At 41.0% G+C, this 24694-nt stretch overlaps 1 protein-coding gene across 1 annotated transcript in view; it reads left to right on the top strand.

The window, feature by feature from the left end:
* DYNC2H1 (dynein cytoplasmic 2 heavy chain 1) overlaps nt 1-24694 on the top strand; it is a 392465-nt gene that overhangs the window by 202783 nt on the left and 164988 nt on the right. Inside the window, exons 72-75 of the mRNA XM_054015569.1 lie at nt 3413-3463; nt 11104-11181; nt 12110-12241; nt 20077-20149. Of these exons, the coding sequence (XP_053871544.1) occupies nt 3413-3463; nt 11104-11181; nt 12110-12241; nt 20077-20149 (334 nt within the window). The remainder of the gene's footprint in view (nt 1-3412; nt 3464-11103; nt 11182-12109; nt 12242-20076; nt 20150-24694) is intronic.

Here is a 24694-nt window from a genome sequence, read left to right as displayed (position 1 = left end):
CCCCATGTTAAGTTCTCCTCACACCTTCTATGGGTCATCTCGATTATCACTTCAAAGTTTTTTCTTCTGCTGCTACTGATAGCTCATCTCAATTGATTGGCCTCTTACAATTGGTATGCGTACTTCTACCTTTTCATGTTCTCTGTATGTATAAATATCTTCTGTCTGTGTGTTTCATTCTATGCATCTGAAGAAGTGAGCTGTAGCCCATAAAATTTATGCTGAAATAAATTTGTTAGTCTCTAAGGTGCCACAAGTACTCCTGTTCTTTTTTTTGAAGACACAAGAAGTAATTCTCCCGCTCAACTCTGCGCTGATAAGGCCTCAACTGGAGTATTGTGTCCAGTTCTGGGTGCCACATTTCAGGAAAGATGTGGACAAGTTGGATAAAGTCCACAGGAGAGAGCAACAAAAATGATTAAAGGTCTAGAAACATGACCTATGAGGAAAGATTGAAAAAATTGGGTTTGTTTTATCTGGAGAAGAGAAGACTGAGGGGAAGGGGGGGAGAATGATAACAGTTTTCAAGTACATAAAAGATTATTACAAGGAGGAGGGAGAAAAATTGTTCTCGTTAACCTGTAAGAATAGGACAAGAAGCAATGGGTTTAAATTGCCGCAAAGGAGGGCTAGTTTGGACATTCTTAACTGTCAGGGTAGTTAAGCACTGGAATAAATTGCCTAGGGAGGTTGTGGAATCTCCATCATTGGAGATTTTTAAGAGCAGGTTAGACAAACACGTGTCAGGGATGGTCTAGATAAGTGGTTCTCAACCATGGCCCGCTTGTGGCCCAATCAGCACACCGCTGCAGTGCATATGACATCCTCAGGGCTATAGAGGTAGTATATATACTGTGTGGATGCAGCTGACATAATACACAGAGAGCTTCATATGCGGCCCACAGTAGTAAATATGGTGAGAACCACTGGTCTAGATAATACTTAGTCCTGTCTTGAGTTCAGGGAAGTGGATTAGAAGATCTCTCGAAGTCCCTTCCAGTCTTACATGTCTATGATTCTAAACCCTAGGGTTCTGGCATGTCTGTTACCTGCTCACTTAAGCAGTGCCTCACTGTCTACACTGCTATTTATACCTATACTAACGGGCATACAGTGTTTATACTCTACACGCTGCCATAAGTATATACCTACCCTTACGATGCAAGATGTGACTCAGACCAGAAAGAAAGGAGAAGGTGGAAGATTACCAAGGCAAGAACAAGGGTGTTGGAAGTAGTGAGAGATGAATTATAGAGCTGTTATAAAGAAAGAAATGGGGGGGGGGGAAATCATCCAGGAAAATTGAAAGAGATAGTGGAGACAGCGATTGTACAAAAATTGCAGGATTAGGATACAAAGACTTAAAAGATACACTCACCAATTTCAAGTCCGTGACTCAAATGTATCCCTTTTTCTCAGTTTTTGAGAGTGTTTTGCCTTCTCTGTTTAATCTTTTAGATTGTAAATTCTACAGGGCAAGGATTTGCAAATAGTATTTTTCTGACTAAAGTAAAGCCTGGCTACTCTAAAATGTTTGAGTACTAATTTATATCTTGATTACTTATGTTTTATATGCACTTATATTAGCTGTTAGAATTTCTGACTGTCCAACCTCAGTTCATATACGATGCACATTCCTGTAGTATCTGAGTACTTCCCAAGAATTAAAACAAGTAACTAATATCTATATTTCTCTTATTTCCCTTCAGGTAGAAATTAGTTACTTGATTAGTTGAGTACTTGTTTGTGAGACAAATTTACTGATAGAAATCAAAGTGGAAGAGATGTTTTGTATTTAGCTCTAAAAGTGGCAAAGTTAAAAGTCTCTGTCTCTGTCTCTTGTGCTCATGAGTCTTCCCTTACTGGTCAACAATTTTGTGGTTCAAGAGGAACACACCTATTATGGAAGTGGGGCACGGTTGTAGAGGAAGAAATGGTCCCTCTTAGTCTTTGTATACTGATTCTTGCTGCATCTGGTTTATATGCATTTCTATATTATTACTTTATCATGTTTACATAAATATTTTACATATTTTTCAGTTTTGAGAGCAGGAGTCCTTTTTCATATTTTGTGCGGTAGCAGTATTTTTATAATGTATATGCCTTTTTATGTTTGATTGGTTAATAAATACTTTGCTTCTAATTTGCTAAGTCACTGGCTGTAAAGAATCTTGGGAGAGATGGAATGGCATCAATATTTAACTGGATGGATGGATCCATACAACACTCTGCTATGTTGTTGATGCTGTTGACTTTTGATTGTGTAATGTCACAGACAAAAGTCAAGTGGATGTGTGGATTGCCCTACTTCAAGTCGGAGAAATGCAATTTTCTTTAAATAAGAACAACCTCTATTATCGTTTTTATATATATTTTAAATTATAATAAATTAACCTCTGGCCATAGAATCATAGATATTAGTGATGTAAAATACTTATATATTAAGTTATTTGGTCTACCCCTTTTCTCCTCTACCTGAAGGATTGTGCCCAGCAAAAAAAAAATTAAAAAATTAACCGGCCTAGGCTACAGTGACCCAAAGTACTCATCTTGGATGACTATACTACTGTCTAATAGATCTCGTCGTCAAGAAGTTTTATCTACTTTTTGCTTTCTTAATTTAGTCAGAGTACTCTGTTATATCACAGTGTATGACAGTAAACAATCCCTCTCTTTCTTTGGTGATTACACCTTTCACATACTGCAAAATGGTAATAGGAAGCAGATCAGATCAGGGTCTATCTAGTCTAGTTCTAGCTGCTTCAGAGGAAAATGCAAGAACCCCAAAGGCAGGTAGTTGTGGCAAGATTTTCAAAGGTAATTAGGTTCCTAAAGATGTAGACAGGTGCCTAGTGGGATTTACAAAATTCCCTGAACAGGTTAGGCGCATAACTCCCATTGATTTAAACGCATCTTTAGGTGCCTAAATACCTTTGAAAATAGGTTCCTTATTGAAGAAACCACTCACAGGAAAACTTTCAGTTGGCTTATGTACTGAAGCATGATAACTCTTAGGAGGCTTTTTTGTTGTAGATGTTGTTTTTGTTTTTTAGTCCATGCTGTTGTAATTCTTGATGATCATATTATTCATAGATATATCTAATGCCTGTTTGAATTCTACTAAGCTTTAATGTATATCAGGCTCCCTACATCTATACTTTGCTTAGTCAAGGTATGTGTGTTTAGCTTCTTTTATCTTTTCTCATAAATCCATGCCTCCAACCCCTTATTTGGGATTTATGTCAGCAGGAGCTGGGTGACTCCTTAGACCCCTTTAAAAATCCATTCGTAATTGTTATTCCTATTCTCGGATCACCCTCTACTTTATCTGTAACTATTATATTGTGTGCTTTAAGATATCCCTATGCCGTGTCTAAGTTTTGTTTTTTTGTTTTTGTTTTTTTCCCCATAGGAGTGGGATACTTTTACAGGTGTGATCATTGGAGACATGTTAAGAAAATCAGTAAGATTTATTTATTTATTTATTCTGAAATGAGGAATGCATTGATAAAATCCTAAGATTATTCTCAAATGTATTGTATGTTTGTTATTTACTGTACCTATAGTATACATGTATAGTATGAACAGACTAGCTCTTTTATAGCAATAGAAATATTTAAAAATATGTGAACATAGTAAGTAATTTTTTTACTTTTGATAAAGTTGTATCATTTTTCCTTGTGTGACTGCAGTACTGTCCCCAAATGTAAATTTAACTATATTTAAATGCAGTAAATCCACCCTCTCTAAAATAGGGAATTCTAGATTCTGACCTCTCCCCAGCACAAAATATTTTGAACGCACCTCTTTTCTTGAAAGCATCAGAGGCAATCAGACATGTCCACATTGCTCTGAGACTTTGACAACCCTTCCTCCCGACCTTAGATTTTCTGTCTCTGACTGTGCAGCCAGAAAGGAAACTGAACACTCCAACCTTATCCATTACTACCCTTGGTTTGGGAGCGACATTTTACAGCAGAATAAGCAGTTGAGGAAGATATTTTTTGTGCGGAGAAGAGGAATTATGCTCTTGGTTTTATACCCCTCCCTCCCAGCATGTTGGAGCCAGCCAAAAGGAAAAGATTAAGGGCCAAGTGGTACTACATCTCTGAGGAGGATACCCTCTTGGGAGCCACAGAAGGGAAACTCTGCCATTATTGCTCACAGTCTGCAGAACAGCCTTCCAAGGGGAGCAGTGGAGGAAAAAACAACAACGAACTGGCTTCAAGACTGATCTTGATAAGTTCATGGAGGGGATGGTATGAAGAGGCTGCCTACAATGACATGTAGCCGATCTGTGACTGCTATCAGCAAATGTCGCCAATGGCTGGTGATGGGACACTAGATGGGGGCAGGGGCTCTGAGTTACTACAGAGAATTCTTTCCCAGGTGTCTTGCTTCTGGGTCTTGTACCTCCTCAGGGTCTTACTGATTGCCATATTTCGTGTCGGGAGGGAATTTTGCCCAGGTCACATTAATAAGAGACCTTGGAGGTTAGGGGGCGGGGGCATTCACCTTCCTCTGCAGCATGGGGCACAGGGTCATTTGCAGGTTTAAACTAGTGTATAGAGCAGATTCTCTGTAACTTGAAGTCTTTAAATCATGTTTTGAGGATTTCAGTAACTCAGCCAGGGGTTGTGGGTCTAAATGGGTGGGCGAGGTTCTGTATCCTGCAATGTGCAGGAGGTCAGACTAGATGATCATGATCGTCTTTTCTGTCCTTAAAGTCTGAGTCTAACCTTGCTCTGTGAGGGGAAGGGATTTGGATGGTGAATGGATTTTTGAGGCCTCTGTGTAATCCTCACATCAGTTGAGATTGCTCCAGGGACACCTCTGCAAGGGCTGGTCAGTCAACTTCAGTCCTTGGATTCAGCAAACTGGGCTTACTCACCCATCAAGGACTCTTTAAGGGTAAGTCCAACCCTCCAGACCATTTGGTCCAATCCACCTCTAAAGGAACAATGGCTAAGGTCTTTCCCAGGTTTTTATGTGGATAATTGACTTGTCAAGGAATTTAGTGTCTTTTTGGACTCTCCCTCTTCCTGAGGATTTTTCAGAGACGTTCCTGGGCCACTTCTCTGATTACATATTGGATGATGAAGATGGGGCTCAAGATTCTACCCCATGTAGGCTGTGGGGCAAAACAGAGCGTCGGATGATAAGAGACCAGTCCTTCAATGGAGCAATCACCTCCCAAGGACAGCCCCCCCCCCCCAAAAAAAAACCCAAAAGAAAAAAAAGGTCCCAAAGTATCCAGATCTTCACTTCTTTCCACAGACTCTAGCTCCTCCCCCAAAATTGAGGTGGACTGCCAGGTGTAATATAAAGGCAGAAGCTCTTTTGTTGTTTCTCACAATGATGGATCAAGAGAAGGGTTTTTCTTTTTGCAGGGGTAAGATCTGGCATAGCATAGGGAAGCCCAGATCAGGGAATGCTTTCAGTCTCTCCTTCCAATCCAAGCTATCAGTATGACTGCAGCAGGGCCTGCCTCAGTCCAGAAATAGGCCTAAGTGCAGAATTTCCCAATTTTCAGACATAATTCCAGTTGACTTCAGACAAGTGGTACAGATATTCTCTGGAGTTTCAGGCTCCTCCACATCCCTTTTTTATTCCCTCTTCAGCCTCAAGAGATGATGAGAAGAAAAAAAAATTGTCCTGCAGAAGTTCTCCCATTTCCTAGAGATTTAGATCTTGTCCCTCAATCAAAAGTGCTCAAAGCTTCGTTCCATAATCTTCATAGTAAGAAAAAGATCTGGAGAAGTCTTCATCATCCTAAACCTCAAGAGGCTGGTCAGGTTGATGTAGAAGACAAAATTGAGAATAGTGACTGCAGCTTCTGTTGTTGTTGCTATGTCTCAAGAAGATCTTTTAATGTAGGCGGAACAGGCAGAGACATATTGAAAGTCAAAGTTCAGTCAACAGCAGTTTATTTGTTTTTGTTTATGAAAATCAACACTATCACTATGTGTTGTCCTCCACCAGGATATTTACAAAGCTCTTGAAAATGGTAATAAAGCAGCTGAGCAATCCCGGGATTCATCTACACATGGTCTTAGATGGCACACTTATCAGAGCATCATCCCCAGGGACTTTGTAGCCAGTGACTCACAGGACCCAATCCCATGATTTGTAATAAAGTTAAATAAGAGATTGTTGATCATCTCTCATAGAATCATAGAAATGTAGGTCTGGAAGGGATCTCAAAAGATCATCTTCTCCAGTCCCTCTCCCACCAGGTCCCCCGCTAAAGCAAGACCAAATGTACGTAGACCATTCCTGACAGGTGTTTGGAGGTTTTTAAGGTTAGACAATGACAGGGATTCCACAACCTCCCTTGGAAACCTATTCTAGTACTTAACTATTCTTATAGTTAGCAAGGTTTTCCTAATATCTAACCTAAATTTCCCTTGCTGCAGATTAAGCCCATTACTACTTGGCCTACCTTCAGTGTACACAGAATCATAGAAGATTAGGGTTGGAAGAGATCTCTGGAGGTCATCTAGTTCAACTCCCTGCTCAAAGCAGGACCAACCCCAAATAAATCATCCTAGTCAGGGCTTTGTCAAGCCAGGCCTTAAAAACCTCTAAGGTTGGAGATTCCACCACCTCCCTAGGTAACCCATTCCAGTGCTTCACCACCCTCCTAGTGAAATAGTTTTTTTCTAATATCCAACTTAGAGCTCCCCCAGTGCAACTTGAGACCATTGCTCCTTGTTCTGTCATCTGCTACCATCTGAGAACAGCCTAGCTCCATCCTCTTTGGAACCCCCCTTCAGGTAGTTGAAGACTGCTATCAAATCCCCCCTCACTCTTCTCTTCTGCAAACTAAATAAGCCCAGTTCCTCGATCTGCTGGCAATGTTCCTACTAATGCAGTCAAACCTGGAGAACAGTTAATCAGCATTTTCTTGATAACTGCTCTTAACATATTTGGAGACTGTTATCAGATCTCTACTCAGTCTTCTTTTCAGAAGACTAAACTTACAGCAGATCCCCATTTATCCGGTCTAATTGGGAGCAGGGCCAGATCAGATAATCAAAATTCCAGGTAAACCGGAGAATGGGAAAATGTGATGCTGCAGTGCCATCTAGTGGCCAGAGGAGAGTTTGCTCACTTGTGGCCCTAGAGTCCTGGTTGTTTGGTAAATACGGAGAGATGGATAAGGGAGGGTCAGATCAACAGGGTTGTACTGTACCCATTTTTTTTAACCTTTCTTTTTAGGTCAGATTTTCTAAACCTTTTATAATTTTTGTTAGTCTGTCCACATCTTTCCTGAAACGTGGAGTCCAAAACTGGACACAGTACTCCAGATGAGGCGCCGCTACTGCTGAGTAGAATGGCATAATTACCTCCCATGTCTTACATACAACACTCCTATTAATACACCCCAGAATGATATTAGCCTTTTTCACAACTGCATCACATTTTTGGCTTTTAGTAAATATGTGATCCACTATAACCCCTATATCCTTTTCAGCAACACTAATGCCTAGCCAGTTGTCCCCCATGTTGTAGTCGGGCATTTTATTTTTCTTTCCTACATGTAGTACTTCGCATTTGTCTTTATTGAATTTCATGATATTGATTTCAGACCAATTCTCCAATTTGTCAAGGTCATTTTGAATTCTCATCTGTTCTCCAAAGTCCCTGCAACCTCCCCAAGCTTGGTGTCCTCCACACATTTTATAAACATATTCCTCTCCGTTATTCATGTTATTATTGAAAATCTTTAAAAGTATCAGATCCAGAACAGACCCCTACAGGACCCCTCTAGATATGTTCTACCAGTCTGACAGAGAACCATTGAGAACTATTCTTTGAGTATGATCTTTAAGCCAGTTATGCCCCTACTTTATAATATTTTCATCTATACCACATTTCCCTAGTTTGGTTATGAAAATGTCATGTGGGACTGTGTCAAAAGGCTTACTAAAATCAAGATCTATCACATTGACTGCTTTCCTCCTATCCACTAGGCTAGTATAGGATTTTCATAGGATATTCGAGGAGTTGAGATAAACACAAAGAGAACCAGAGCATTTCCTACACAAGAAAGACTTAAAACAAAGGCACGGGGTGTTATGGAACACAGTATCCTTCATCCATATTTACCTGCTGCTCTTTGGTCATTTAGCTTCAAACATTATTCGTGGACAAGACTGCACATGAGGGAATTTTGGGGATCTCTCTTAAAAACCTGGAACAATTCCAAAATTTGAGATTTAGAGGAAAATAAAGATAACATCCAGCCTATCAGTGGGTGGAAACAGGATGGTATGGTAGCATTCGTACTGCAAAATCTTGAATCCAAAACCCTGACCACAGATGCCAGTCTTCCAGGTTGGAGATTGCACATGGGACAACATCCTCGAACTTGGTCAATGTCAGAAGGACTCTAGAGTATCAACTTCCTAGAGATGGCCAGCATGGCTCATCGAACTTCCAGGAGCCCCTGAGAAAGGAGCACTTTCTTGTTCAATGAGACATCACGATGATCGTGGAATATATAAATCAGGAATAGGGCAGAAGAAGTGCAAATCTAAATGCCAAACAGTAACTTTTTTTTCTTGAGCAGAAGGTCACCTAGCCTAATAATAACGATCAGTATAAAAAGGGCATATTGAAGACACAAGAGGACTAGGTAAGTTTTCAGCAAATAGTCCAAAAAAACTAAATATCTGGTTCTAAAAAGCTGATACCCATGGAGGTAGGCCATCACTAAGCGTTCCTATTTGTGTTCAGTCAAAACACAAAAAAAAACAATGATTTTCTTCACCCAAGATCACTGGAAATATACAGTTTCACTAACAGCTGAATTTGCTTGTCTATGCTTCCCCCCTTCTACTACTAGGACGAGTTTTATGGAAGATTTTAAAGAGGGGGGGGGAGGGAATTGCAATTGTTATTGCCCTAAAATCAGCCAAGAAGTCCATGGTACTTGGACCTAGTGAAGCTGTCATAAACTGTCTCCAGTCCATCTGCTATGTTATTGCTTTCTACTTCATCCTAATCCAGACTGAGAGACATATTGGCTATTTAATGATGGATACTAAACAAGATAATCGATTCCTCCAAAATAATAGTGTTTCATAGCTTCATAGAAATTTTCTATCCCCTTGGCCTGTGCAAGAATTTGGACAGTGTTCTCCCATTGGTGTCAATATAGTCAAGCCCAAGAAAACAAGCATTATAGCTCTTCTGGAATTGTACAGAATGACCTAGTGTGAGACATCCCACCATCATTGCTGATGATCCAACACTAAATAGCATGTTGCACAAGGGCTCATTTAAATCTCTAGTAGATCATCCTGCAATAATAAATGTCCTGTCCTTGTGCAGCATCTGTCCAAACCCAAAGTCCTGTCTTCCCTATCTGGGATCTGTCCAGAGGGCTAAAGTCTGTCAGAACCAGATATTTCAAACTAATGGCTTCTAATACCATGCTTCTTGGTTACAAGCACAACAGTCAGAAATGTCTCCAAAATGTATGCTGTTAAAACGCACTGGCCCATAAAGAGAAGATTCTTCCAACTTCAAAATCATCTGTCACAAGGATAAACTCTGTTCTCCATACATTACTAGGGATTATTTTTCCTTTGGTCTGCCCAAAGTGAAGCTCATCTTCATGTATGTAGAAAGAGACATTAAGATGGAATTTACTTAAACATCAAGTTTACATGGTTGCACAGAAACTAGTCCAAAAAGGGAGCAGAGTCCATTCAGCACACTCTGTGGTGCTATGGTGGGCAGAAAGAGTGTGAGTCACCACAGAGGAAATATCATCCATGATGTTCTGATCATCCATGAACACCTTTGTTGAGTACTACAGTCCCGACTTTCATTCCTCTGGAAAAAAAATCCTTTGGCAGCTAATTGCTCCAAATGGTGTTCTCTGATAGGCTGGATCTTTATCTAGATCACACTCGTGCAGCTTTATAGTCTCTTCCCCTTTAAGAGTCCTTTCCCTGTGTGGGAACTTTATTCCGCCCTTTCTGGGTCCTCCTCCTGTTTAAGGGGCATTCTATAAGGTACCTTATAAAGGTCTGGTGGGCAGCAGAGTCTTGTCAGCTGTTTTCCACTTTGTCATTCTGTAGCAAGGGCCAGCTACTCCTGAGGGACAGCAGCTTTCTTCCTGGTTGCTGCTGTGCCTTCCTGTGACAAGCATCTTCTTTTAAAGCTTGCTTCCTCCAGCTGGAGTAGGCTCTGCAGGTGTGCCTGTCTGGTAACAGTTGAGCACAGAGGAGCTTGTTAGCCTTCTCCTGACTGATATGGGGGTCATATCATTACATGGTCATGTAATAAGAAGAACAGGAGTACTTGTGGCACCTTAGAGACTAACAAATTTATAATGCTCTAATAAATTTGTTAGTCTCTAAGGTGCCACAAGTACTCCTGTTCTTCTTTTTGCGGATACAGACTAACACGGCTGTTACTCTGAAACTGGTCATGTAATGGTGCCCCATTACATGGTCATCTATATGACATTTTAGAAATCTTGTTCCTGTATATTACATGCTTTTTCATCCATATTATTATTATTATTATTATTTATTATTTATTATTTATTTTATTTTATTATTTTTTGCTGCTTTGTATACATCAGATGTCCTAGGGAAAGGTCAGGTTCCAGACTGGAACATTTCTAACTAGATTGTTTACTTTCTCAGTATGACATCTCCTGCAGTCAGCCCTAAATTGAGATAAATCCTGTGGGTTCTTCTACAGTGGCCTCCTAAGGATCCATGTGTGTCATCAATGTGTTTCAGTGAGGCAATAAAACATTATTGTAAAGTTTATTTTAATGTATTAATAAAGTATCTAGATTTCAGTATTTTAGAAGTACTCATCTGCTGCGAAGATGGACGGGGGAGGACTAAATCTAGTCAAGTCTGAGGTGCCTCTTGTATGTAATAACTTTATAAAATAGCAATAATAAACAAACATTGCTACACTATTCATAAATGTATTAATAGAACACCATTGAAAGGTTCCTGTAAAGGATGTTGCCAGTGTTTTCATATCTGTTTTCATTTTGAAACTTTAGTTATTAAACAACTTGTAGGTTTGAATTTTACAAATATATAGCTTATTTTGTTTTATAAGGATTCACAAAGAGGTATCCGTGACCAAATTCCATCTTGGATAGAACAGGAACGAACTTGGGCAGTAGCATCGCTGAAGGTATTGTCTATGTGATGATTTAAATTCAATTTGAAATAGTATTGATTTATTTGGAAGTATTAATATGGAGTGAAAATAAACTAAATATTTTCCAACATGACTACAGTTTTAGTTATTTTAAACTGTATTCAAAATTAATTAAGAACTATTTATTACCTCTTCCAAAAAACAGTGTAATATGTACCCAGTTGAAAGCTATCATCTATGGTTATAAAAATAACCATTATGGGAAGTAGAAAAATTATTTAGCATTTTGACATACAAATTTCTAGAATGCAAGACCGTATTTTCATAAGTAGCCTAAAAATTAGTATCTACAATTTTACATGCATAAATTGGGTAGCTAGATTAAATTTCCATGCCCACATTTAGAGGCCAGTTTGAGGTCTCTAGTGGTCAAATTGGGTTGCTTCATAATAATTTGAAGTCCCAATGTTTTCTTAGGCTGTCGTAAGAGAAATCAGTCCATGTTCCCCTGCTGAAAGGGGTGAAATAAAAGTAACAATCTCTGAAGTACTGATCTAGGGCTACTCTCCTACTGCGTAAAGCTCACCAGCAAGAAGGGAAGGGCTGAGAGTTCATGAGGGAGAGAAATTAACTAGCTTCAGAGCACTAGAACTGTGATACTTCAGTGTTGGTTATTTTTCACTTCCTCCTTTCCGTAGGGACCAAAAGCAACTTGGGGGGAGAGGGGGAGAAGGGGGTGTTATGGGAGCATTTGAGTCAGAGAACAGTTGATGCATTGAGCGAAATAAATTAGCCATGTGTGATAGAAAGGACTGAGGTGGGATGGAGGAAATGGAGGAAGGGGAAGGAACCAAAAAAATTTAAAAAAGAGAGAATAAAAATAATACAGAGAATATGTCAGGCTGGCTATAAGTTGTTGCTATTTTTGTTTACTGTTAAATGTGCACTATTTGCTTTGTAGATCTCTCTCCCAGCTCTATATCAGACACTCTGCTTTGAAGATGCAGATATGTGGCGTACATTCTCTCAGAGCTCTACGTGTGAACAAGATTTTCCATCCATTATTGCAAAGAATATTACCCTATTTCAGCAGGTAATACTTTAATACTGAATTATTTTGAAAATACTTCTACTCTCTGTGTTGAAACTCAATTTTACTTCATGATTAAGAGATTAGGCTCCTATCGTAGTTTAAGAATAATCATTGACTTAAATTATGTTGTCTTCAATGGGAGCACGATTAGTTTAGCTAATTAAAATGTATTAATTTATTTTTAATGTCCATTACCATTTTACCAGGGTCTTTAATGTATGTGTTGGTGGGTTGGTACTCAAACGGAGTATCTGCTTTAGGATAGGAGATTGTTCACTAAAATGTACAAATTTCATTTTCCAAACAGGTGATACGCTCCTTTCCTTGTCACTGGTGCCTTACTGCAGTATTTCTCAGCCTGTCAAGCCGGATATCATTAAATTACCCCAACATTAAACATGAACCCCCCTACATTCATGCAACATTAAGATTGCAAGTTAAGCACTGAAAGGTCAGGAAATGCAACAGTTAAGGTTGAACATGCAACATGAACTCTGCACTTTTTTGCACAAACATCTTTATTTATCCCTCATATTAGGGAGGCAATTCGATCCAGAGAATAGGAGCATGGAATTCACGGTCAAGAGAATTGGGTTTTAGTCCCAACTCCGTCATTGACTCACAATGTCATCTGTCTCTTAACTGTCTCTCCCTCAAGTTTTCCTCTTTGTAAAATGGAGCTGATGATACTTTTTCACCTGCAAAAGTTCTTTGAAGTATGATAAGAAAAATCCCTGTAAGTGCTAAATATTATAATGCTGCTGTCATTATTAGTTTTCAGATGATAAAATAGGATTATATATAACTTTTTCTACAACCTTATATAGAGATTTTTTTATGTATCTACAATAACATACGATCATATTATAATGTACGCACAGAAGAGACAGAGTTAACGTTGCATTAATTTTTACTTTGATTTTTGCTTTTCTAGACTTTTAAATTTTTAATATTTTATTTTAATATTGTATTGAAATAGGAGGTTTTTTGGGTGGGAAGTTGCATTTAATTTCCAAAGATTTTTAAAGGGTGAGGGGAGAGGTAATTATTCACTTCTAGAAATACAATAACAGATATAATCTAGCAAAAGTCAGATGATGCCTATCAACATCATTAATAAAGTGTGCACTTCTAGATTTACCAGGTAGCAGCTGAACAAAGGTTTGCTAAAGTGTTGGTTAGCAGTGTAAATTATTTATTTTCATACCTTCCAATGGGTCTATTCTGGTAGGTGCACAGGTATATGATAAATGCCTCCTGCCCTATAGAAGGTCCTCTCGCTCCCTTTCATTATCTCTCCCCACACCCACTGCATTGTGTTTTTGAAATATTTTTTGTAGCTTAGGTCTGAAGGTTTAATGTTTTAAAATTGCCAAGCTCAATGCTGTGAGATACTGAGCACTGCTAGTGAGGTTCTGAACACATACTAAGGGTGACAAGTACCCAAAGTAAGCTTTCTGGTAGATAGTGTTGGGGTGGACTTGTAGAGGGATAAGGAGTCAGATTGTTATGTGTGATCCCAGAATGAAAATAAGGGGCTTAGCAACCATTTTAGCCTAAAGAAAGGTACACCACTTCCCAATCTATGATAACTCCTTAGGCAAAGTTAGCCACTATGGAGATCACAGGCAGCTGTAACCCTCTGCAAAGAACCATACAGGACACATTCCACATCTCAGCAGTTGCTGATTCCCCAAATATATCAAACATACTTGGCTGCCTGTTGGGCCCCATGTTATTTGTATTGTGGTAGTGTCTGTAGGTGGAGGCTCAAATAGGTATTGAGGTCACATTGTGGTAAATGTTATACAGACATATAGAAAGACATGGCCCTTGCCCTGGGGAGCTTGTCAGTACACTAATGTGCATGACTTCTCTGTGTAATGTATGTTGAGAATATTTTCAAGAGCCAAGGCCATCCCTCCCATCCAGACCGGGGTACAGAAGTCCGCACATAGGGAATCTTGTGTGTCTTAGAAATATACAGGCTGCATATAACACAAATGAAAATAGAAAACTTGATTACAATGGATTTTCTACTTTCAGTTCCTCTAAGTTGTCCTGCCACCAGATGTTGCTATGCACAGTAAACAACAGAAACTGGATTAGCAGGAATGACAAAGGCCTCTCACTTCTCAAAACCCTGGTCGGGTTCTTCTGACAAATTAAACATCCTGCAATTACTGCCAGAGCACATAAATCACACAGCCTTCCCTTGGTATCTCAATAAATTCATCTTTTAAAAAACAGCCAAGTATCTAGCACAAAAAAAAAGAAAAAGAGAGAAAATAAGGGGACTTTTTTAACAACAATCACAGAAATTAGGAATAAACTATAAACAAACCATTTTACAAAAGTTCTTATCTGAATAACATGCTTCATTCTATAATATGCAGAACAATAGTTCATATATCCCCGATGTGTCTTCATCGCAGTTTCTAGAGGATTAAAAAAAAAACTAAAGGAAAAAAAACAACCCATCAAACACCAGTATGATGAGCGTAAAGGGTGTCTTTGTCTTTTAGAACGTAATGAAAATGTATCCCAACAGTGATGGGAGGAAACACTTGCACAGAATTATTTAAGTCCCGCTCAGAGGTTAGCTTCTTGCATGATGTACCCTCTAAGAAGTAGTGTACCCTTCTTAGGGTATGTCTACACTGCAGTTAGACACATGCAGCTGGCCTTTGCCAGCTCACTCAGGCTGACGGGGCTCTGGCTAAGGGGATGTTTAATGGTGGTGTACATATTCGGCCTCGGGTTACAGCCTGAGCTCTGAGACCCTCCCACCTCAGTGAAATAGCCCTTTAGCTTGAACCCCATGAGCCTGGGAAAGCTGGCACAGGCCAGCTGCAGGTGTTTAATTGCAGTGTAGATATATCCTTAGAGCAGAGGTTCCCAAACTTTTCTTATTGTGTACCCCCTTCCAGATCTACCAGCTGCCTGCTTACCCCCTTCCAGATTTACCAGTTGCCTGTGTACCCCTACTCTTCTCATCGCTGATACTTCGTGTGTTCTTCTTAATACTGCCAGTCTTTAGCCATCTGTCTATATTTCACTGTTATGTACAAATATAGTTATAGTGCGACATATACAACTGGGGGCAGGGGGAACACCTGACTAAGTTCTGAGCTCAGCTAAACTGGACAGTTGCTGGGCAACTGAACCTGCGCAGTACGGTGACTGGAGTTGAGGTCTCTGTACGTCAGTGTCTCTGTGTATCTGTGTTTTCATTAATACATTACTACATCTTGAAGTAAATTAACTACCATAGTTTACATAACAAATTCCCAGAATTTTAAAGTGTTGTCTGAACAGCCTATTATGAAAATGCAATAAATGAAATAATAAATAAAATCCACCATTGCACAATTGCTCCCAAGTACCACCCCGAGATATCTCATGTACCCCACATACCACAGTTTGGGAATCCTTGGGGTACATGTAACAGTGAGGTCTGGCCCTTTCAAGGCCTGGGGCTCTAATGAACAGCTGTCCCTGTTCTGGAGGGAATCAGCTGACTCAGCTAAACTGCACCCACTGGTTGGGCCTGATTCCTAGCTGGAAGATATAAATGAGGGCCCCAACTCCACTGGAGGGAGGCGGGGGGAGGGGGTGTGAGAGAAGACAGAGACAAGGAGAAGGCTGCAAGGAGGTCCCAAGGGCCTCCCTAGGCTGGTGTGGTCCAGACGATTTAGTTACCAAAATCCAGAGGGTTCCACCCTCTCAGCCAAGAACAAAGCTATTGCTTTTGTTATTGTTCTGCATTTCCTTTTGTTTTGTGTTGGAGAATAAACAGAGCCCTGAGGAAAGGGACTATAAACTGAACTGGGCATGGCTGACTGTATGTCCCAGAACCACCAATGTATAGAACTTTAAAGCATACATTATGTAGGAAGCTACCTGTGAACGATCCTATGAAGATAGTTAGTAGGGAAGGCTCAGGTCCTCAAAGATATTTAAGCTTCTAACTTCCATTGATTTCATTGGAAGTTAGGAACCTAAAACACCTTTGTCGGTGTGGGCTGAATTGATATGTATCACAGCCTAACTGTGAGAGACAAGGGGAGTGGGTGAATCAACTATATGTGCTGTATAGGGGTGGTTTTAGGGTTTGTTGGTAATAAAAACATTTGTGTAATTTAGAGGTTTAGTTGGAGTAGCTCAGGATAAAGAGATTACAGGTGCTATTTATATTAAACCAAGCAGAGATGCTTTCAAAATTGATTATTTTAGTATAAAAACACATTCAGAACAGGCACATTAGTATAATACTTACAAAGTCAGTGCTGACTAACATACGTAGCTTTATATCTGTTGAAAATTTACCCAACAGATTAGGTGTGCTCCACTAAATTTCAGCTGCAGGAAATGATAGTATAAAGTGATGATAGTAGTGTGTTTTTCATGACAATCACATAGTTCTTCTTCAAGTAATGTCCCTATGGATGCTCCAATTCAGGAGTCCCTGTATCCATTTCAGGTGCGCATGCACCCCATGCATTTGATTGGAGATTTTTTATAGTAGTGCTCATTTGGCCTGCACCCTACACCTCCTCCTGCCCTGTGCCAAGGATATATATGGTTACGTGGGCGATCTGTCCTCAGTTCCTTCTCAACTGCCTTGGCTTGAGACAGAGTATCTACTGTGTCCATTTAACTGTTAAGTTGCCTTCTAGTCTAGTTTAGTTGTTTATTAGTGTGTAGTTTAGTTCAGTATAGTCTTTTGATACTTTTCTTTTATTTGTAGGATATTTATTTTATTTTCCCCCTTGTTCCTAACTTCCCTCCAGAAGGTGTTGTTTTTCTCTCTTGCAGGGGTATTCCTGCATCACTGGATTCAAGCATTGCCTTACTTGCTAGGATGCTATAACGGTCAGCTGTATTAGCTGTCTGGGACACACACTTTTGGGGGTCGGCTGTGTGCTCCAGGCTGACAGTACTAGTTACGGTTCGGGGTAGAGAGTCCAAAGGCCGCCTTGCTCAATGGCTAAGATTCAGGGTAGTGCTGAGACTGGGAAGGTGGTATGGGAACCTGGGCTCACCCTACTCCACCGGGTTCCAGTCCAGGGTCCTATGAAACAGTGGCCCTCACACAGGGCTCAGGGCCTGATACACCTAATCACGCTCCCTGGGTCATTTCCTACCCTTGTTTCAGTTCCTCCAGAGTCATAGAGTTGGATTTGGGGTGCTAGTTGCATTCCCCTCTGATCTGTCTCTTGAGTCTCTTCTGCTGGCCCCAGCTCCACCTCAGCTCCCACAGTAATTGGACTTTCTTGGCTTGGCTATGAGGCTCTGTCCTGGCAGTGTGGAGCTTTGGTTCCTTTCCGGCAGGAAGCTGCTTCATGTGATTGCTCTTCTCCACAGTTGACCCACACTGAACTGAGTCGCCCCCTTTAAAATGCTGCCTAAGGTTGGAGCATGCCCAGCAGAGCTGGACGGGTGTGGTTTCTTGGGCCTAGAGCAACTGTTTAATCAGTGCAGGGTTGGTAAACTCCCTCAAACACACACAAACATTCCTCAAAAAATTAATTTTTGTGCAGCCCTCAAGAGCAGGGCCAGGAAAAATCAAGAGATCAGACTGAAGCTCCTCATCATGGAGTGTTCTCTTTAACTTGCCTTTGATCCAGGCCAGGGGACTTCCCCTATACATCAGCCTCCAAGTGAGTTTAATGTCTTGTCCACCTTAGAATCATAGAAGATTAGGGTTGGAAGAGACCTCAGGAGGTCATCTAGTCCAACCCCATCCGCAAAGCAGGACCAATCCCAACTAAATCATCCCAGCCAGGACTTTGTCAAGCCGGGCCTTAAAAACCTCTAAGGATGGAGATTCCATCACCTCCCTAGGTAACCCGATCCAGTGTTTCACCACCCTCCTAGTGAAATAGTTTTTCCTAATATGCAACCTAGACCTCCCACAGTGCAACTTGAGACCATTGCTCCTTGTTCTGTCATATGCTACCATTGAGAACAGCCGAGCTTCATCCTCTTTGGAACCCCCTTCAGGTAGTTGAAGGCTGCTATCAAATCCCCACTCACTCTTCTCTTCTGCAGACTAAATAAGCCCAGTTTCCTCAGCCTCTCCTCATAAGTTATGTGCCCCAGCCCCCTAACCATTTTTGTTGCCCTCCACTGGACTCTCTCCTATTTGTCCACATCATTTCTGTAGTGGTGGGCCCAAAACTGGATGCAATACTCCAGATGTGGCCTCACCAATGCTAAATAGACGGGAATAATCACTTCTCATCCACTGTAATCCCCAGGTCCTTTTCTGCAGAACTGCCGCTTAGCCAGTCAGTTCCCTGCCTGTAGCAGTGCATGGGATTCTTCCGTCCTAAGTGCAGGACTCTGCACTTGTCCTTGTTGAACCTCATCTGATTTATTTTGGCCCAAGCCTCCAATTTGTCTAGGTCACTCTGGACCCTATCCCTACCCTCTAGCATATCTACCTCTCCCCCCAGTTTAGTGTCATCTGTGAACTTGCTGAGGGTTCAATCTATCCCATCATTCAGATCATTAATGAAGATGTTGAACAAAACTAGCCCCAGGACTGACCACTGGGGCACTCTGCTTGATACCAGCTGCCAACTAGATCATTGAGCTGTTGATCATTATCCGTTGAGCCCGACGATCTAGCCAGCTTTCTATCCACCTTATAGTCCATTCATCCAATCCATAATTCTTTAACTTGTTGTCAAGAATACTGTGGAAGACCATATCAAAAGCTTTGCTAAAGTCAAGGTATATCACGTCCACTGCTTTCCCCATATCCACAGAGTCCGTTGTCTCATCATGGAAGGCAATCAGGTTGGTCAGGTATGACTTGCCCTTCGTGAATCCATGATCACCTTCCTCTCCTCCAAGTGCTTCAGAATGGATTTGGCATGTTTCGTTCATGCTCCAGAATTGCAGTGCTTCTTCTTTGTGACTCAGGATGCGTCCTCTTTGTGGCTTGGCCCTCTAGCCAGCTCACTATAGTTTTCCCCTTCTGCAAAAGTCTCATTGAACTGACTGTTTGGGTATGATTCCCAGTCCTCCAACTCAAGACTATGCCACTTATCCAGTGGCAGGTAGGGACCCTGGGCCTGCCCTCTACTTCGGGTTCCAGCCTAGGGACCCTCAAATCAACGACCAAGGTATGCACTGTCCCAAGCCTTGCTGTCATTTCCCTGGATGTTTTCCTACTATGTCTTTATCTGGCTTTTGCTCCACCACCCCACTGGGTAAACCCTTCATTCAGGGCTAGGATCCTAGGGCTTATAGTGGTTCTCTGGATTTCCTCCTTTCCCTCTCTAAGCCCAGAGTGACTGAAGGCTTCCACACTGCAGCCCCTTCTGTCCTTGCTTCTTGGCCTTATACTAGCCCCGCCTGCATATGCCCAGCTGGGCTCCATTCTCAATGAAAGCTTGCGTATCAACCCTAATTCTCCCTCAGATGTGTCCTCACAGGTTACTTACCCCTTCCTGAGGCTGTTAAGCCTCTCTTGGCTAGTGTGGGGGTGAATATCCCATCACAAAGGAGAATTTAAGTGGTCTATAGTTCTTCTGTGGCTGTCTACATAGGGATGAATTGCACTCAAAAGGAACAGTTATGTTCGCTGTTTATATTTGAATTGGAATTGTTTTACTAGATTATTTATAATTATATACCAAAGTCGACAAACCCATTCTAGAAAAAAGCATTTACAATTCAGTTCTTTTAAGAAGAATCTTCCTTCTCCCCCCAAAGGATTTTATTTTATTGTATTATTGTAAGCTTACTGTTCAGGTTTAGAATTGTTACTAGTACTGCTCTTCTAATATACTTGACTCTTACTGAATATACTTTATCTTAAGGTCCTTGTGGTCCAGGCTGTCAGACCAGACAGACTTCAGAGTTCAATGGCCCTTTTTGCATGTACAGCCCTAGGTAAGTTTGATGGGTTTTGTAGCATGTCTTTTTTTCTGCAGTATAAAATATGTGCTCTTCTTATTTTACAGTTATAATCTATGTCTTAAATCTTAGAATTTAAGAGCACAATAGGATTTGGGTTTGCTTACTTCTTTCTAGTATATAGGGGTTTTTTTAAATACAAAAGGCTACTTACTTTTTTGTTTATACTGTATTTTTAAAACACTAGCAACAAATCTAATTACTCAATTTATTTAAAACACTAGCTACAAATCTAATTACTTAAATTTATTCTGCTCTTCTTTACTATTACTGTACTTCTACAGGTTCTTTGGAGGGGAAGGGAGCTGATTTTGTGTCAGTTTCATTCTGCAGTATTTTCCTGTAGTTTTAATTTTCCAAAACTGCCGGATGTAGCTAGGACAACCTAACCAGGCCTCAGTTATGTCTGAATCTGAGACGTGTCATAGTCATTTTTTGTGACATATGAAACTCATCAAATTCATAGCCTTGCAACACTGCTCACTCAAGACTTGCTTTAGGAGTCTGACAACCAGCCAAGGTATATACACAGAAGAGGAATTATTATTGAGGCTGCCATGCTAGGCACTATATATTTCTGAAAGTCACTGTAGCGGGGCAGTTGCCCTGCTCCTGAAAAGGGTAGGCTGATTGTGTGTGGCTGCAGCTGTGACTGCTTTGCCTATCAGGCCACAGCTGGCTCTGATAAAAGGGCTGAGGGCGGAGCTGGGTCAGTCTCTCTCTCTCTCTCTCTCTCTCTCTCGGGAGAGAGAGGAGGACCTAGCTGCCTGAAGGAGCAAGGGTATCTGAGGTGGAGCAGTGCTGGGGAAGGGCAAAGGAGCTAGGGAGCTCCAGCCTGGCAACTCCCCAGGCTGAGGACTTGGTTAAGGCCTAAGAAGGTACTGGGGCTGCAGAGGGGCAGCCTGGGGCTAGGCAGAGGCAGCTGGTCTGATCCACTCGCCAATGATGAGTAGCCTTTACAGACTGCAGTTTGTCCCAGTGAGCGGGGGCTAGATGACGATTGGCAGTAGCCACTGAGGCAAGGTAAGGGTTGGGGGTTCCCCTGGGAGGGGAGACCCAGAGTAGGGGGGTACTGCGGAGGGCAGAACCCCGAGGTAAAGGGCACCAGGGTCCAGGAGGACATGGGTGCCCTAAGGCAGGCGAGACACCGGTCAGCAGAGGGTGCTCTGGGCTGGACAAGAACTAATTCATAGACGACCAGCAGGAAGTGCCACACTGGTGAGTCTTCGCTCTGCTACAGTCACTCTTTGCCCTAGTAAGCTTAAGGGAAAAGATGCAATATGTGATGTAGAACACAATGATGGGAGTGGTAACAGTAGCAGGAACACAAAATTGCATATAATCTTTAGTGTACAATTTGGGGTCTTCAGAGCTTTCATTAACGAGAAAAGAGGATGAACTACTAATGAATCTCTAACAATCTATTTACTTCCTTAGCCATTATCACTAGGGAGTTTACCTGGGTTTCACAGTACTAGCGGAGAAGGAATTTGAAGGAACACAAGGGCAATGGCGATGCAAACCTGTTTGTGCAGGTTCCACACATAAAAGGCAGCATGGAAAAAAACTGTTTGTGAGAGAAGTAGACAAGCAGATGAAAAAGGCTGCTGTTATTGGTAGGGGAAAGAGAACAGGTTACATCATGGTGGGATAAGAGATTGGATAAATAGCAGGGAGGGGCTAAATTGTGAAAGATTTAAAAATAAGGATTAAAGTTTGTGTCTGATGTGAAGGTAAAAGGGAGCTGATAAAGGGACTCAAAGGCAGAGGTGTGACATGACTGAAATAATGCTGCAATATTTTTGTAGATCGGCATTTTGCATGGATTGGTAGTAAGCAGTTTGGAATGTCAGTCCAGTAGCTGTTGAGCCATATCTAAAACATACAGCAATGCCCTTCACTGTTTTCTGAGTTTCTGTGAAAGGCCTAGCTATTGCCTATTAATATATGTCAACAACAGCTTGTTTCAACCTGTAACATTTTAGATTATGAAGAACAACTTGGCATAGTTAATATACTGCAAAGGTCCCATATTTTGTCGAAAATTAACATTCTTCTTCTCTGTGTGTATAATGTCTCGTCCACTGCACAGTTATGTCTCAGTTCTTTATGCCAGCCCTAGATTTGAGGGAACATGTTCTTGTATTTTGAGTTTGGTAAAACTCATCATTGTGGCTTTCACCAGTATTTTAACAATTTTCATTTTGTTTATTGACCTAGAACTTGAATTTGCTTAGAGTTGGTGGGCCACATTTTGACTAAAAGGTGCAATAGTGATGTCTGAAAAAATGTCTTAATGATCTTGTAAGTCTATTTGCAGGTACAAATGCTGTTTTTGTTTGTTTTTTCACTCTTATGAGCATTTGGCCTTATATGCTTTAGCTTGCTAAACAGTTTAGACTAGACATTGGCTTGCATAAGAGTTGAAAACCCTTAATTCCTTGCTTATATGTCATATTCTTTTGAAAAAGTTATAATTATCATTCTTCTTTAGCATTTTTCATGTCAAAATGTGAAATATCAGCTTATTATTCATACTTATTCTTACACATAAGAAGTAAGTCTCCAGTTTAGAGATTGACTGACTGGGTTAAGCATGCCCACAAAGGTCACAGAAACAGCTAATAAGCCAAAGACCTTCCAGGCGCTTCTCATATAAGCTTGGAAACTCAGATGCAGCCTACATCTGCCACTTCTTTGCCATTGTGAATAACTATTCACACTAGTTTCAGAGTAACAGCCGTATTAGTCTGTATCCGCAAAAAGAAGAAAAGGAGTACTTGTGGCACCTTAGAGACTAACAAATTTATTAGAGCATAAAGTGGGCTGTAGTCCACGAAAGCTTATGCTCTAATAAATTTGTTAGTCTCTAAGGTGCCACAAGTACTCCTTTTCTTCTTTTTATTCACACTAGCTGTGCTATGAGCATAGGAATTTAGGCCTCTGATCCATGCTTGTTGGGTTTTTTATGGTGGCATTATTGTTTTTCTTTGTCTTGCTTCCTCTCTGTGGAGATTAGTCATTCAGTCGAATCCTGATCCAAGAGAGCAAACAATGCCAATATCTTTAATTGGGGGGCACTAGCCTCCCTGTCAGAGGTCACTACTGGCCAAGCAATGTCCATCATGACAGTGAATAGACAGGCTGAAGCCAGCTCCCCAATGAAAGTATCTATGTATGTTGGCAGACGTATCCAGTGTGGTTCTTGGCATGAGTGAGGCAATGTCCACCAGAGACCAGGACAAAAATCAGACGTCAACTTTGACCCAATGTTATCCATCCTGAGCCTGAGAACTGCTGTAAAATTGAATCTGTTGCCTCCACCCTAGTAATTTGGCTGTGCAATTCTTCATGCTGACAAACCGGGGCTCTTCAGGGATGTCTCATCGTGCAGTGGATGGGCATTCTGATGCTGAAATTCCATCTGCATTTAAGTAAGAAAATAAGAACGGCCATACTGGGTCAGACCAAAAGTCCATCAAGCCTAGTATCCTGTCCTCTGACAGTGGCCAATGGCAGGTGCCCCAAAGGGAATGAACCGACAGGTTATCATCAAGTGATCCATACCCTGTCACCCAATCCCAGCTTCTGGCAAACTAGGGACTAGAGGCTAGGGACACCATTTCTGTCCATCTGTCCATCGTGGCTAATAGACATTGATGGACCTATCTTCCAAAAATCCTCCTTTTGAACCCAGTTATAGTATTGGCCTTCACAACACCTTCTGGCAAGCAGTTCCAGAGGTTGACAGTGCATTGCGTGAAAAAATACTTTCTTGTGTTTGTTTTAAACCTGCTACCTTTTAATTTCATTTGGTGGCCTCTTGCTCTTGTATTATGAGAAGGAGTAAATAACACTTCCTTATTTACTTTCTCTATACCACTCATGATTTTAAAGACCTCTATCATATCCCCCCTTAGTCACCTTTTTTCCAAACTGAAAAGTCCCAGTCTTATTAATCTCTCATACGGAAGCCGTTCTATACCCCTAATCATTTTTGTTGCCCCTTTCTGAACCATTTCCAATTCCAATATATCTTTTTTGAGATGGGGCGACCACATCTGCATGCAGTATTCAGGGTGTTGGCATACCATGGATTTATATAGAGGCGATATATTTTCTGTCTTATTATCTATCCCTTTCTTGATGATTCCCAACATTCTGTTCACTTTTTTGACTGCCGCTGCACATTGAGTGGATGATTTCAGAGAACTATCCACAGTGACTCCAAGATCTTTCTTGAGTGTTAACAGCTAATTCAGACCCCATCATTGTATAGGTATAGTTAGGATTATGTTTTCCAATGTGCACTACTTTGCATTTATCAAAATTAAATTTCATCTGCAATTTTGTTGCCCAGTCACCCAGTTTTGTGAGATCCTTTTGTCGCTCTTCCCAGTGTGCCTGGGACTTAACTATCATGAGTAGTTTTGTATCATCTGCAAATTTTGCCACCTCACTGTTTACCCCTTTTTCCAGATCGTTTATGAATATGTTAAATAGGACTTGGCCCAGTACAGA

Source organism: Malaclemys terrapin, chromosome 1, assembly GCF_027887155.1.
Source record: "Malaclemys terrapin pileata isolate rMalTer1 chromosome 1, rMalTer1.hap1, whole genome shotgun sequence".
Lineage (NCBI taxonomy): Eukaryota > Metazoa > Chordata > Testudines > Emydidae > Malaclemys > Malaclemys terrapin.
This window is presented reverse-complemented; position numbering and strand designations above follow the sequence as displayed.